The sequence below is a fragment of the Larus michahellis genome, chromosome 1 (genome assembly GCF_964199755.1).
Source record: "Larus michahellis chromosome 1, bLarMic1.1, whole genome shotgun sequence".
Taxonomy (NCBI): domain Eukaryota; kingdom Metazoa; phylum Chordata; class Aves; order Charadriiformes; family Laridae; genus Larus; species Larus michahellis.
Genome location: NC_133896.1, coordinates 703,907 through 718,986, shown reverse-complemented (window position 1 = coordinate 718,986; position 15,080 = coordinate 703,907). Strand labels below are relative to the sequence as shown.

Sequence of the window (15,080 nt, the reverse complement as noted above, 5' to 3'; positions counted from 1 at the left end):
TACCGAGCTCTGGCCAGGCTCTCCTCCCCCAGTTACTATGGCACCTGCACAACAAACTGCTGGGCAGCCCGGGATGGGGACGGGGACAGGGACGGGGACAGGGGGACAGGGGCAGGACACAGGCAGCTGTGGCCATGGGCCTGCCCCACTGCAGGAGTCATCCATAGGAGAGACTGCTCCCAGGGCATGGGGGTCCCATGAGGTGTCTGGAGTTGAGGGCGGGTTGCTGGGGGCCATGGGGGTCTCATGGGGGCCATAGGGGTCCGAGGGGGGCCGCAGGGGTTCTGCAAGTGCCATGGGGGAGCCCACATGGGATCCCCCTGGCACCATGGGGATCCTCTGGGGTCCGTGGGGGTCCCACATGGGTCACAGGCCATGGCGGGGGGGTCACAGGGGTCCCACATGGGCCATGGTATCCCTCTGGGACCACAGGAGCCCCACTGGGGTGAGGGGGGTCTCCCAGAGGCCGTGGGGGTCCTGTGGCTGCTCCACCAGCCCCACTGATCCTCTGGCAGAGGCTTTCCCTGCCCTGGGCTGCCCGTCCCCATCCCTGTCCCCGTCCCGGTCCCTGTCCCTGTCCCTGCACCCCGTGGTGGCTGGTGGCCGGGTGACCCCGGCACGCCGTGCATGCCAGGTCCCGGTTGGGTCCCCCTCCCCAGCCCCACAGCGCAGTGGGGTGGTGTGGGGTCCGGATCCCCAGGAATGCGGGATGAAGGACGCGGAGATCAGGCTGGGCTCGGGGATATTTACTGTGGCCAGTGGCCGGCTGCACCGTGGCAGGCAGGGAGCAGGCAGGGAGCAGGCAGGGAGCAGGCAGGGCTGCCCACGTCCCTAGGCGCTGGCCTTGCAGACGAAGGGTTTTCTGTGGGCGCAGGCGTCGCTGTTCCACGTCAGGAAATCTGGAAGGGAAAGCGGCCGTCACCCCCCCGGGGACCCCCTGGGAGCGCAGCCCGGCACAGGCGGCGTGTGCGTACGTGTGTCTGCGGGGGGTGGCTACATGTGCACGTGGGGGGTGTGTGTGTGTGAGACGTACTGTGTCCCATCTCCGCAGAAATTAAATGACCAGCCGCCACCTCTGCTCTGTGTGCGTGTCCTGGCGCCTGCACACGCGGCAAACGACGCCGCTTTGGGCCAACGCGGGTGTTTGCGCCCGCACAGCATGTGTGTGCCTGTGCACGTGCGCGTGCGTGTGTGTGTGTGCACGTGTCCGTGTGTGCACACGCCCGGGTGCCCCCCACCATCGAGGGCTGCCCCAGCCGTGAGCTGGCAGGAGCTGTGGGGGCTCAGCCTGTGCCATGGGTGGCCGGGGACCCTGATGGCTCGGGGACACTGGTGGCCAGGCATGCTGGTGGACGGGGACAATAGTGGCCAGGGATGCCAGTGGCCAGGGATGCTGGTGGATGGGGACGCTGGTGGCCAGGGGACCCTGAAGGCCAGGGACGCTTGTGGCTGGGGACACCGGTGGCCAGGGGAACATGATAGCCAGGGATGCTGGTGGCTGGGGATGCTGGTGGCCGGGGATGCTGGTGGCCAGGTCCCTGGTGCCATGGTGGCCCGTGCTCACCGGCAGTGTCCTGCAGCGCGGCGCAGACTCTCCTCCTGGGGCCGGGCTGCTGGTGCCAGGAGCCATAGTCCACCTCCGAGCCGTCCGACCACTGCCAGCGGTGGCTCTGGGGGGGAGGGTGACTCTGTGACCCCTGGCTGGTGCCACTGGGGGCTGCCAGGAGTGGGTCTCGGGGGTCCCAGGGGTCCTGGCTCTGCCCCGGGGCCACACTCACCCTCAGGGGACGGTGGAGGCCGATCCAGACGCCGCTGTCCCCGTCCCCGTCCCCGTCCTGGCTGCCCTGGCTGGGGCGGGAGGAGGCGAGCATGGCGGCGATGGCCTGGTGCTCTTCTGCTCCGTGCACCGAGGCCAGGTGGGTGCCCGCGCCGAAGCGCTGGCAAAAGGCCTGTGGCGGGGACGGGACGGTGACGCTGGACCCCAGCCCCTGGTCTCCGACCCCAACCCTTGGTCCCCAATCCCAAGCTCCAGCCTCAGACCCCAACACTTGGTCCCCAACCTCTGGTCCCCAGCCCCGATTCCTGACCCCAGACCTCAATCTTTGATCCTTGGCTCCAACTGCTGGTCCCCAATCCTAGTCCCCGGTCCCCAATCCCAATCCCTAGTCCCCGACCCCAACCCTTGGTCCCCAACCCCAATCCTTGGTGTCCAATTCCAGTCCCTGGTCCCTGAACCCAATCTTTGGTCTTCTGCTCCAGACCCTGGTCCCCAGCCATAATCCCTGGCCCCAGACCTCAATCCTTTGTCCCCAAGCCCCAACCCCTGGCCCCCAACTCCAATCCCTGGTCCCCAACGCTTGGTCCCCAACCCCAATTCCTGTCCCCAGCCCCCAGTCTCTGGTCCTTGGCTCCAACCCCTCGTCCCCAAACCCAATCCGTGGTCCCTGACCCCAACCCTTGGTCCCCAACCCCAACCCTTGGTCCCCAACTCCAGTCCCTGGTCGTGAACCCAACCTTTGGTCTTCTGCTCCAGCCCTTGGTCCCCAGCCCTAATCCCTGGCCCCAGACCTCAATCCTTGGTCCCCAAGCCCCAACCCCTTGTCCCCAACGCTTGGTCCCCAACCCCAATTCCTGTCCCCAGCCCCCAGTCTCTGGTCCTTGGCTCCAACCTCTGGTCCCCAAACCCAATCCGTGGTCCCTGACCCCAACCCTTGGTCCCCAACTCTAGTCCCTGGTCGTGAACCCAACCTCTGGTCTTCTGCTCCAGCCCTTCGTCCCCAGCCCTAATCCCTGGCCACAGACCCCGATCCCTGGTCCCCAACTCCAATCCCTCATCCCAACCCTTGGTCCCCAACCCCGGCTCTTGGTCCCTGTCCCCAGCCCCTGGTCCCTGACCCTTGGCTCCACTGAGGACGAGGATGGTGGGACCGGTGCCGTGGGCAGGCGGGAGCATGCGCTGCCCAGCACAGCCAGACGCTGTGCCTCGGTGCAGGGTGGCCGTGGTGCCACCGTGGTGGCAGCCAGACCCACACGGGGCCGGGACACTGCTGGGAGCGGAGCATCCCCCATTCCGGGTGGCACCGGCCCCCCCCTCCATGTGCAGGCCCGGCAAAGCCCAGCTCCCTGCCGAGCACCATGGGGCACTGCGCGGAGGATGGGGTGCCCCATGGCGGGGGGGGGGGCCACCCCCAAACCCACCTCCCTCCATCCCCTCACCTCCGCCCTTCTCCAGCTCAGCTCCCGGGGGAAGAAGCCGTAGCACCCCTCCTCGAAGGGCACCCAGCCCCAGGCACAGGCAGCCGGCTCCTGCCCTATGGGGATGACAAGGCAGGGGGGGGTCAGGCAGTGTGGGGCACCCTGGTGTGTGTCCCCCCCCAAGCCCCGGCACTCACCGCGCAGCCGGGGGACGAGCAGCAGGCAGCCCAGCAGGCCGAGCATCAGCGTCCTTGTCGGTTCCATCTGTCCCTTCCCTGGGGAGGGACGGTGGTATGATGGGGGTCGTCCTGAGCCCCCCCCACCTTATGGGTGCCCGAGCCCCCTGCCCGGCCCTCTTGCTGCCGGGGTCTGCTCCAGGGGCTCAGGGTGCAGGGTACAGGGTGCGGGGCGCAGGGGCACTGGAGTGTTGGGGTGCAGGGTATGGGTGCAGAGAACAGGGCTGCAGGGCGTGGGGTGCAGGGTGTGCGTCATGGGGTGCAGGGTACCGGGGTGCAGGATGCGGGGTATGGGGTGCAGGGCGTGGGGTGCAGGGTGCAGGAGTGCAGGGGTGCAGGGCACGGGGGTGCAGGATGCAGGGCGCAGGGATGCAGGGCGCAGGGAACAGGGTGCAGGATGCAGGGTGTGGGATGCAGGGCACAGGATGCAGGACACAGGGCGCAGGGTGCAGGGGTGCAGGGTGCAGGATGCAGGGTGTGTGATACAGGCTGCAGGGCACAGGGTTGCAGGGGTGCAGGGGTACGGGGTGCAGGGCGTGGGGTGCAGGGGTGCAGGGTGCAGGGCACAGGGGTGCAGGGTGCAGGGCACAGGGTGCAGGGCGTGGGGTGCAGGAGTGCAGGGTGCAGGGGTGCAGGATGCAGGGCACAGGGTTGCAGGGTTGCAGGATTTCAGGGCACAGGGTTGCAGGGGTACGGGGTGCAGGATGCAGGGGCACAGGATGCAAGGCACAGGGTGCAGGATACAGGATGCAGGGCACAGGGGTGCAGGATGCAGGGCACAGGGGCGCAGGGTGCAGGGGTGCATGATGGAGGATACAGGGTGCAGGGCACAGGGGTGCAGGGCACAGGGTGCAGGATGCAGGGTGCGGGGTGTGGGTTACAGGGTGCAGGGGTGCAGGGCACAGGGGCACAGGGTGCAGGATGCAGGATGCAGGGCACAGGGGTGCAGGGTGCAGGGTGCAGGGCACAGGGTGCAGGACGCGGGGTGCAGGGGTGCAGGGGTACAGGGTGCAGGGGTGCAGGATGCAGGGGCGCAGGATGCAAGGCACAGGGTGCAGGATGCAGGATACAGGGTTGCAGGGGTGTGCAGGGCACCGGGTGCAGGGTGCGGGGTGTGGGTTACAGGGTGCAGGGGTGCAGGGCACAGGGGCACAGGGTGCAGGATACAGGATGCAGGGCACAGGGGTGCAGGGTGCAGGGCGCGGGGTGCAGGGGTGCAGGGCGCGGGGTGCGTGCAGGGCTCCCAGGCTGCCGTGGGTCCAGGCTGGCCCAGGGGACACCCTGCAGCTCGGGCACCCCTGCAGGAACTCACCTGCGTCCCCTGGGTGCTGGCACGGCAGCGGGCGCTGGCTGGGACCGCAGGGAGCTGGGCACCGCTCGGGGGGTTTTATCCCCGGGCAGGCGGGGGGGTGAGGGGGTGGCGAGGTGCCCCGTGAGCCACCCCAGATGTCATCCCTGCCCCAAAGCAAACAGGACCGACGCAGCCGGGCCCCACCGACGCAGGCGGCGGCTCAGCCACGCGTGGCCCCGCTGCTGCCTTTGATGGGGCTTCGCTGCCATCGTCACCCCGTGGCGGGGCGGCCGCGCTCGGCTGCCAGCGCCAGATGAAAAGGGCTCCCCCCGTCCCCCCACGTCCCGCTTGCGCTCGGGAGCAGCAGGAGCAGCGTGTCCCCCGCGGCCCTGACGCCACCGCTGCCACGTGTCCCCTCGCCCCGTGCTGGCACCCGGGCGCTGGCGGTGCCTCGGCCTCCAGCGCACCCAGGGAAGGTGCCGGTGTGGTGTTATACCCCGACTCTGGGTGCCCGGCACTGGGAGAAGCACCCAGAGCTTGGGGTGCCAGGGCTGCTTGGGGGGCAACAGGGCCTGTCGGGCTCCCTCGCCCCAAGTAGAGCTGGGACGGAGGGCAGGGGATGCCCAGCCCCATCCCAGATGGAGGGCAGGGGATGCCCGGCTCCATGCCAGGATGGAGGGCAGGGGATGCCTGGCCCCATGCCAGGACGGAGGGCAGAGGATGCCCGGCTCCATGCCAGGATGGAGGGCAGGGGATGCCCAGCCCCATGCCAGGACAGAGGGCAGGGGATGCCCGGCTCCATGCCAGACGGAGGGCAGGGGATGCCCAGCCCCATCCCAGACGGAGGGCAGGGGATGCCCAGCCCCATCCCAGATGGAGGGCAGGGGATGCCCGGCTCCATGCCAGGATGGAGGGCAGGGGATGCCCAGCCCCATCCCAGATGGAGGGCAGGGGATGCCCAGCTCCGTGCCAGGACAGAGGGGAGGGGATGCCCGGCTCCATGCCAGGACAGAGGGGAGGGGATGCCCAGCCCCATCCCAGACGGAGGGCAGGGGATGCCCAGCCCCATCCCAGATGGAGGGCAGGGGATGCCCGGCTCCATGCCAGGATGGAGGGCAGGGGATGCCCAGCCCCACGCCACGACAGAGGGCAGGGGATGCCCGGCTCCATGCCAGGATGGAGGGCAGGGGATGCCCAGCCCCACGCCACGACAGAGGGCAGGGGATGCCCGGCTCCATGCCAGGATGGAGGGCAGGGGATGCCCGGCCCCATGCCACGACAGAGGGCAGGGGATGCCCGGCTCCATGCCAGACGGAGGGCAGCGTTGCTCTGCAGACGGGGGGTGGTGGCAGAGGGTCCCCCCAGCCCAGCCGCAGCCCCGGTCCCTGGCCCTGGCAATGGTGCTGGTGGCTCCTGCGGCTCCCTGGCACTGCATCCCCTGTGCCCGTGTCCCCGCAGCTGTTCATGCCCTGAGATCAAACGCCTCCGCCCAGCACCAAACTGGCCGTGGGCCCCGTGCCAAGCACGGGAAGCACCCGAGCAGCTGGGCTGAGCGGGGCTCCAGCACTGGCCCGGGGGGTTCAGCACCCAGCTCCGGGGCTCATCGCCCATCTGTGGGGTTTGGCACCCAGCCGTGGGGTTCATCACCCAGCCATGGGGCTCAGCACACAGCTTTGGGGTTCAGCACCCAGCTGTGGGGTTTGGCACTCAGCTGTGGGGCTCAGCACCCAGCTATGGTGTCCACCACTGGCCATGGGGCTTGGCAACTTGTCTGTGGGGCTCTGCACCCAGATGTGGGGCTCAGCACCCAGATGTGGGGTTTATCACCCAGCTTTGGGGCTCAGCACCCAGCTCTGGGATTTGTCACCCAGCTTTGGGGTTCGGCACTGGCTGTGGAGCTTGTCACCAGGTCATGGCGCTTGGCATCTGTCTGTGGAGCTCAGCACCCAGCTATGGTGTCCGTCACTGGGCCATGGGGCTTGGCAACTTGTCTGTGGGGCTGAGCACCCAGATGTGGGGTTTGTCACCCAGCTTTGGGTCTCAGAACCCAGCCGTGGGGCTTGGCACACAGCTGTGGGGCTCAGCACCCAGCCGTGAGGTCCATCACCCAGCTTTGGGGCTCAGCACCCAGATGTGAGGTCCAGCAGCCAGCCTTGGGGCTCAGCCCCCAGCCATGGAGCTTGGCACCCAGCTATGGTGTTCATCACCGGGCCATGGGGCTCAGCGCCCAGCCCTTGGCAGCGCTGGAGCAGCCCGGGGCGACGCGGTCGCAATGGCGAGGTGCTGACGGGGAAGGATCTCCCGTTATCGGGGCCTGTGGTGCCCTTGATAAGGGCCCGGAAAGAGCCGGCGATAACGAGGGGCCCTTCCAGGAAAGCAGAAGCCGGTAACGGCCGCGCCAGCAGCCGCTGACCTGCCCCGGCACCGCCTCGGCACCACGCGCAGGGGACACCGGGGAGGACACGGAGGTCGCAGGGGGACAGGAATGGGGTCTGACAGGGGCGATGGGGGGAGATGCAGGGATGGGGAGGGGGGAGACAGGGATGAGGAGGGGGAGACAGGGATGGGGATGGGAGAGACAGGGATGGGGAAGGGGAGATGGGGATGGGGATGCAGAGACAGGGATGAGGAGGGGGATCCAGGGATGAGAAGGGGAGAGACAGGGATGGGGAGGGGGCAGCCCAGGCCGCAGGGGGGTGAGCAGCCCCTTCGGGTCTGGGTGGCGTCAAGAACCCACAGCCGCAGGGTGACAAACCAGCCTCAGCTCTGGCCTTGTGACAGCAGGAGCAGGGGGAGCACGGCCGGGGCCGGGGGGGAGATGATGGAGGCGATATACGCCCCGGGAGGGGGGGAGGACCCTGGGTTTGGTGGTGATGGGGGTCTTTGCCCCCCGGCCACCCCCTGCCTGTGCTCTGTGTGCGGGCACTGGACCGGGACGGGGTGGCTGCGATGGCCATGGGGGTGTCCGGCTGCTGCAGAACGGCCCCCAGCTGCCGGGACACGAGAGGAGGGGGAGCAGCCGGCGGAGCGGGCTGTGCTGGCTGCCACCGGGCACCTACACAGCATGTATGGGCTCCTACGCAGCGTATACGGGCTCTTACACAACATACACAGGCTCCTCCACAACATACAGGGACTCCTACGCAGCATATATGGGGTCCTCCTACACAATACGTATAGGTTCCTACAGGGCATATATGGGCTCCTACACAACACATATGGGCACGTACACAGCATATATGGGCTCCTACACAACACATAGGGGCTCCTGTGCGACACATATGGACTCCTACACAGCGTATACGGGCTCCTATGCAATACATATGGGCACCTACACAACACATATGGCTCCTACACAGCATATGTGGGCTCCTACACAACATGTATAGACTCCTACAGAGCATATATGTGCTTCTACACAACACATATGGCTCCTACACAACACACACGGGCTCCCACACGACATACTGTTCCACATCTTCACCAATGACACAGACAGTGGGATCGAGGACACCCTCAGCACGTTTGCCACTGACACCAAGCCGAGTGGTGCTGTCGATGTGCCAGAGGGATGGGATGGCATCCAGAGGGACCTGGATGAGCGGGAGAGGTCGGCCCGAGCACAGAATCACAGAATCCCAGACTGGCAGGAGTTGGAAGGGCCCTCTGGAGACCATCTCCTCCCACCCCCGGCCAGAGCAGGGTCACCCAGAGCAGGTGGCACAGGAATGCGTCCAGGGGGTTTGGGATGGCTCCAGAGACGGAGACTCCCCCACCTCTCTGGGCAGCCTGTGCCAGGGCTCTGCCACCCTCACAGCAAAGAAGTTCCTCCATGTGTTTAGGTGGAACTTCTCATGGTCAAGTTTGTGCCCGTTACCCCTTGTCCTGTCCCCGGGCACCACTGACAAGAGCCTGGCCCCGTCCTCCTGACACCCCCCCTTTCAGTATTTATCAGCGTTGATAAGGTCCCCCCTCAGCCGTCTTTTTTCCAGCCTGAAGAGACCCAAATCCCTCAGCCTTTCTTCATCAGAGAGGGGTTCCAGTCCCCTCAGCATCTTGGTAGCCCTTTGCTGTCCCCTCTCCATCAGTTCTGTGTCCTTCTGGAACCGGGGAGTCCAGAACTGGACCCAGTGCTCCAAACTGTGCAAACCTTATGAAGTTCAACAAGGCCAAGTGCAAGGTCCCACACTTGGGTGGGGACAACCCCTGTTATCAGCACAGGCTGGGGCATGAGGCGATCGAGAGCAGCCCTGCGGAAAAGGCCTTGGGGGTGCTGGTGGGTGAGAAGCTCAACACGAGCCGGCACCGTGCGCTGGCAGCCCAGAACCCCCCCGCAGCCTGGGCTGCATCCCCAGCAGCGCGGGCAGGGGGGCGAGGGGGGGATTCTGCCCCTCTGCTCCGCTCGGGGAGACCCCCCTGCAGTGCTGCCTCCAGCGCTGGGGCCTCAGCACAGGAGAGACACGGAGCTGTTGGAGCGGGGCCAGAGGAGGCCCCGGAGATGCTGGGAGGGCTGGAGCCCCTCTGCTGTGGGGACAGGCTGAGAGAGCTGGGGGGGTTCAGCCTGGAGAAGAGAAGGCGCCGGGGGAGACCTTCCAGCCCCTGCCAGTCCCTAAAGGGGCTCCAGGAAAGCTGGGGGGGCTGTTTGCAAGGGTGTGCAGTGACAGGATGATGGACAATGCCCCAGAGCAGGGCAGGTTTAGATGAGACACCAGGAAGAAGTTCTTTACACTGAGGGTGGTGAGACACTGGCCCAGGTTGCCCAGAGAGGGGGTGGGTGCCCCATCCCTGGGGACATCCAAGGCCAGGCTGGGTGAGGCTCTGAGCAATTTGGTCTAGTTGAAGATGTCCCTGCTCGCTGCAGGGGGTGGGACAAGATGGCCTTTGGAGGTCCCTTCAACCCAACACAGTCTATGAGTCTATGCATGGGCTCCTACACACAAGCCATGGGCTCCTACATGACACCCATGGGCTCCTACACAGCACCCATGGGCTCCTACACACAAGCCACAGGCTCTTACAGGACACCCATGGGCTCCTACACAGCACCCCGGGCTCCTGCGCGGTGTGGGCTGGGTGCCGCAGGGCGGGTGGCATGGCTGAGGCGGGTGCTCGTGTCTCCATCACAATGATGACAGGGTGGACGGGCAGTGATGGCCTTCATTTCCCTCCTGTCACCACGGAACACGCATCCCCGTGGGGCGGGGGGGCCCTGGCACGGCTCCCTCTGCCTTTCCATCGGGACACTGAACACGGAATTTCCTCCACGGCCATTGCCCTGCGTCCAGCCCCTGCAGAAGGACCAGCCGGGTGCCACCAGTTCGTCCCTGTAGTGTCCCCAGCCGTGGGCATCACCACGGGAAGATGCTGTTGGTGTTTTGGGCGCACGGGGATGTCCCAAACTGCTCCTCGGGGTCCCACAGCCTGGCACCCATCCCTCACGGCGTCACTGCCCTCGGACCGTCCCTACCCTCATGGGGGCGGTTTGTGTCACCTCACGCTGTCACCACGCTCTGCTGCTGCTGACAGACCCCCGTGAAGGCAAGAGGAGGAACGTGTCACCCAGCAGCAGGTCCCTCCTCTGGCCAAACGACCCTGGGGAAGGTCCCTGCTGGGGGTCGTGGCCACGGTTGTGCTGCAGCATCACAGGCAAACAGGGGGGACCTTGTGGGTGTCACAGCAGCACTGGCCTTGGCGTGGGGACAGGTGCCCTCCGCGGGCAGAGGGAGACCCCAGGGACGCCGTGGTCTCACTATGGGTGACACCAAGGACACTGTGGTCTCTGCTGGTGGCCCCAGGGACACCATGGTTTCACCATTGGTCACCCCAGGGACGCCATGGTCTCAGTGCTGGTGACACCAAGGACACTGGTCTCTGCTGTTGACACCAGAGATGCTGTGGTCTCTGCTGGTGACCTCAGGGACACTGTGGTCTCACCGTTGGTGACACCAGGGATGCCGTGGTCTCACTTTTAGTGACACCAGGGACACTGTGGTCTCTGATGGTGGTCCCAGGGACACCGTGGTCTCAACGTTGGTGAGCCCAGGGACGCTGTTGTCTCACTTTTGGTGACACCAAGGACACTGGTCTCACTGTTGGTGCCCCCAGAGATGCTGTGGTTTCACTGTTGGTGACACCAAGGACACTGGTCTCACTGTTGGTGCCCCCAGGGACAATGTGGTCTCTGTTGGTGGCCCCAGGGACCCTGTGGTCTCCCCGTTGGTGGCCCCAGCAGGAGCTGCAATAACGGACGGGGTTCCAGGAAAGCAGAAGGGCCCGGGCTGTTCCTCCCCCGCCGCAGCCATAAAAGCTGTGGGTGCCCAGCCCGGGGGTCCTGCCAGCGCCGCCCTCGCCGGATCCACGGAGGGACCCCGCAGACACGGGTCACCCACCCTGGGACGTGCCAGCCACCAGCCAGCCCCGGTCCCGAGAGCCATCTGGTGAGTGTCCCGTGGCCAACAGCCCCGGCAGGGTCCTGGGTGGGAGGGACGGGATGTCACCCAGAAGGACCAGGACAGGCTGGAGAAGTGGGTCCCTGTGACCCACAGGGAAAAGCCGGCCATGAGCCGGCACCGTGCGCTGGCAGCCCAGAACCCCCCCGCAGCCTGGGCTGCATCCCCAGCAGCGTGGGCAGGGGGGCGAGGGGGGGATTCTGCCCCTCTGCTCCGCTCGGGGAGACCCCCCTGCAGTGCTGCCTCCAGCGCTGGGGCCTCAGCACAGGAGAGACACGGAGCTGTTGGAGCGGGGCCAGAGGAGGCCCCGGAGATGCTGGGAGGGCTGGAGCCCCTCTGCTGTGGGGACAGGCTGAGGGAGCTGGGGGGGTTCAGCCCGGAGAAGGGAGGCTCCGGGCAGCCCGAGCTCCGGGTGCCTCTCCCTGTGCTCCCCCCCGGCTCAGCCCATCTCCCCCCACTCTTTCCACCGCAGAAGCCATGGGTGCTGGGTCCCCGCTGCCGCCCTGCCCACTCGGCTGCCTGGTCCTCCTCACCCTCCTGGGAGGTGATTCCCTGCTTCCCGGTCCCCGATCCCTCCTCCTTGGTCCCCGATCCCTCCTCTGTGACCCTCAATCTCTGATCCCCCTCCTTGATTCCCTGATCCCTGCTCCACGATCCCCGATCCTTGCTCCTTGATCCCTCCTCCATGGTCCCTAATCCCTGATCCATAATCCCTGATCCTCGACCCCCAGTCCCTCCTCTGTGATCCCTGGTCCCTAATCTCCGATCCCTCCTCCTCGATCCCCAATCCCTGCTCCCTGCTCCCCAATCTCTGCTCCCCGATCCTTCCTACCTGCCCCCTGATCCCTCATTCTCAGTCCCCAATCCCTGATCCATGATCCCCAATCCCCGATCCCTCCTCCCTGATCCCTCCTCCTTGATCCCCAGTTCCTGATCCTCGATCCCTCTTCCTTGGTCCCCAGTCCCTGCTCCTGATTCCTGCTTCCAGATCCCTCCTCCCTGATTCCCGCTTCCTGATCCCTAATCAATCCCTATTCAATCCTCCTTGGCCCCCAGTCCCCGCTCCCTGCTCCCCCCTGCTGCCCCCCCCCCCCCAGCCCTCCCTGTGGGACCCCCCCCTCACAGCGGGGGGGTGCCGGGGCCGGGGGGCCATGGCCGGTGCCCCCTTGCCATGGGACAGCGGCGGCTCTGCCGTGTTGGCAGGTGGGATGGCGGCCCCCCCGGCCCCTGACGGAGACGGGGGGCAGACGGCCGACTGCCCCAAGAACTGGATCCAGTACCGGGGGTCCTGCTACGGCTACTTCAACACCAGGATGACCTGGGCCGAGGCTGAGGTGGGGGCTGGCGCCGCTGGGGGGGACGCTGGGGGGACGCAGGGGCGTCCCCAGGGGAGGACAGAGCAGGACCCCCACCCCCAGGGGCTGCAGCTCGGGGAGGGCTCCGCTCGCCCCCCCGGTGGGGTTGGGGGGGCTCTGATGGTCTCCCCCCGCCGCCGCCCCCGGGTTTTCTGCACGGGGGTGCCCAGTGCCCATGGGCGGCTGCAGGCGCCGGGTGCTGAGCCGGTCCCCCCTGGCCCCCCCACAGGAGGAATGCAACCGGTACGGCCCCATGGGGCACCTGGCCTCCATCCACAGCGAGGGGGCCTCCATGGTCCTGGCCCGCTACGTGGACAAGGAGATGAAGGGGGTCAACACCTGGATCGGGCTGCAGGACGAGGAGCATGTGAGTCAGCCCCGGCCCCCCCACGGGCACCCGCTGACCCCCACCCTGGGCACCCGCTGACCCCCACCCCAGGCACACACTGAGCCCCGTCCTGGGCACCCCCTGAGCCCCGTCCCCCCACCCTGGGCACCCCCTGACCGCTGTCAGCCCACCCCAGGCACCCACTGACTCCCCATCTCAGGCAACCAATGACCCCCCGCCCCGGGCACCCGCTGCCCCCCGTCCTGGGCACCCACTGAGCCCTGGCCACCCATCCCACGTACCCATGGACCACTCTCCCCCCACCCGGGCACCCACTGAGCCCTGGGCCCCCGTCATGGACACCCACTGACCCCCACCCGGGCACCTGCTGAGCCCTGGGCACCCACCCCGGGCACCCACTGTCCCCCCATCCCAGGCACCCACTGTCCCCCCACCTCAGGTACCCACTGAGCCTCGGCCACCCACCCCGGGCACCCATTGGCCCTGCCCTGGGCACCTGCTCACCCCCACCCCTGCCCTGGTCACCCACTGACCCCCTGCCCCCACTCCTGGGCACCCGCTGCCCCCCGCCCCCTGCGCTGGGCACCCTCTTCCCTCCATCCTGGGCACCCGCTGCCCCCCTGCCCCCTGTCCCCACCCTGGGCACCCGCTGACCCCCATCCTGGGCACCCGCTGACCCCTGTGACCCCCGACCCCCCCAGACCAGGAAATGGAAGTGGTCGGACGATTCCACCTACAACTACGAGAGCTGGGCGCCGGGGCAGCCCAACAACCTGTGGGACAGGGAGGACTGCGTGGTGCTGGACGCCTACTCGGGTCAGACGGGGCCTGGGGGAGCGCGGGGGGGCCGGCCGGGACCCCCGGCTGCTGCGGGAGCCTTGAGGAGGCGGGTGGTAAAGGGGGGTGGTGGAGGGGGGGGCGACGGAGGGGACGGTGGTGGAGGCAAAAGGGGTGATGGAGCAGAGGGGGGTGATGGGGATGAAAAGGGTGATGGGGGATGATGGGGGTGATGGAGACAAAGGGGTGATGGGGGGGTGATGGAGGGGGGGTGACGGAGGGGAGGGGATTTTGGGAGGTGGGGGTGACAGAGGTGGAGGATGATAGAGAAGAAAGGGTGATGGGGGGGCGATGGAGACAAAAGGGGTGATGGGGGGGGTGACGGAGGTAAAAGGGGTGATGAGGGGGTTATGGAGACAAAAGGGGTGATGGAGCAGAGGGGGGTGATGGAGGTAAAAGGGGTGATGGGGGGGGGTTGATGGAGGTGCAAGGGAGTGTGACGGGGGGGCGACAGGGCTGGGGGTGACTTCCTGCCCCCCCCAGGTTTCAAGCTCTGGCACGACTACCCCTGCGACGACAAGTTCCCCTTTCTGTGCCGGCACCAGCTCTGAGGGGCTTGGACCCCCCTGCACCGGGGCCTGGAGGAGCCCCCACAGCCCCCTCCCTGCCCATCACCCTGCTGGGGCCCCCCGCACCCCCCGAAGCAATAAACCTTGGCTTGAGCACCCAGCACCCACCTGTGCCCGCCGTCCTGCCCCCGCACGCGCGGGGACACCTGCCGGGGACACCTGCCCTGGGGACACCTCCTGCCCTGGGGACACCTCCTGACATGGGGACACCTGCTGGGGACACCTCCTGACATGGGGACACCTGCCATGGGGACACCTCCTGCCCTGGGGACACCTCCTGCCATGGGGACACCTTCTGACATGGGGACACCTCCTGACATGGGGACACCTGCTGGGGACACCTCCTGCCATGGGGACACCTCCTGACATGGGGACACCTTCTGACATGGGGACACCTGCCATGGGGACACATCCTGCCCTGGGGACACCTCCTGACATGGGGACACCTCCTGCCATGGGGACACATCCTGCCATGGGGACACCTCCTACCCTGGGGACATGTCCTGCCTTGGGAACACCTCTTGCCCTGGGGACACGTCCTGCTGGGGACACCTTCTGCCACGGGGACACATCCTGCCACAGGGACACCTCCTGACATGGGGACATGTCCTGCCATAGGGACAATTCCCGCTGGGGACACCTCCTGCCTTGGGAAACCTGCTGGGGAACCCTCCTGCCATGGGGGGGATGGGGGGCAACGGGGTCCCTGCTGTGAGTTTGCACCCCCCTGCGAGCCCCCCCCGGGCACGCACCCTTGGGCACCCCACGGTGCCCCCCCCTGCTCCCCACACAGCTCCTG

The 15,080-nt window shown here is 67.1% G+C and overlaps 2 protein-coding genes across 2 annotated transcripts; one reads left to right on the top strand and one right to left on the bottom strand.

Moving 5' to 3' along the window:
- Positions 1-831: 831 nt before the first annotated feature.
- LOC141737657 (struthiocalcin-2-like) lies at positions 832-3,459 on the bottom strand. The gene is made up of 5 exons (XM_074572594.1): positions 3,393-3,459; positions 3,217-3,311; positions 1,779-1,949; positions 1,565-1,670; positions 832-899 (listed from the first exon to the last, which is right to left on the bottom strand). Exons 1-5 carry the CDS (start codon positions 3,457-3,459, stop codon positions 832-834), a joined length of 507 nt encoding a protein of 168 aa, XP_074428695.1.
- A 3,476-nt stretch (positions 3,460-6,935) lies between these two features.
- LOC141738010 (C-type lectin-like) lies at positions 6,936-14,370 on the top strand. Its single transcript, XM_074573037.1, has 7 exons — positions 6,936-7,108; positions 11,044-11,159; positions 11,644-11,715; positions 12,375-12,505; positions 12,756-12,893; positions 13,577-13,691; positions 14,196-14,370. The coding sequence occupies exons 1-7, from the start codon at positions 6,936-6,938 to the stop codon at positions 14,261-14,263; spliced, it is 813 nt and encodes a 270-aa protein (XP_074429138.1). The 3' UTR covers positions 14,264-14,370.
- The last annotated feature ends 710 nt before the right edge of the window (positions 14,371-15,080 follow it).

What these genes read in the sequence shown, in the direction of transcription:
- LOC141737657 (XM_074572594.1), bottom strand. Translation starts at nt 3,459, where the DNA reads ATGGAACCGACAAGGACGCTGATGCTCGGCCTGCTGGGCTGCCTGCTG. An exon ending in GCTCGTCCCCCGGCTGCGCG is followed by an intron (nt 3,312 to 3,392) that starts GTGAGTGCCGGG and finishes TCATCCCCATAG; the next exon opens with GGCAGGAGCCGGCTGCCTGT. An exon ending in TGAGCTGGAGAAGGGCGGAG is followed by an intron (nt 1,950 to 3,216) that starts GTGAGGGGATGG and finishes TCCCCGCCACAG; the next exon opens with GCCTTTTGCCAGCGCTTCGG.
- LOC141738010 (XM_074573037.1), top strand. Translation starts at nt 6,936, where the DNA reads ATGGGGCTCAGCGCCCAGCCCTTGGCAGCGCTGGAGCAGCCCGGGGCG. An exon ending in GGCTGCAGGACGAGGAGCAT is followed by an intron (nt 12,894 to 13,576) that starts GTGAGTCAGCCC and finishes CGACCCCCCCAG; the next exon opens with ACCAGGAAATGGAAGTGGTC. An exon ending in GGTGCTGGACGCCTACTCGG is followed by an intron (nt 13,692 to 14,195) that starts GTCAGACGGGGC and finishes TGCCCCCCCCAG; the next exon opens with GTTTCAAGCTCTGGCACGAC.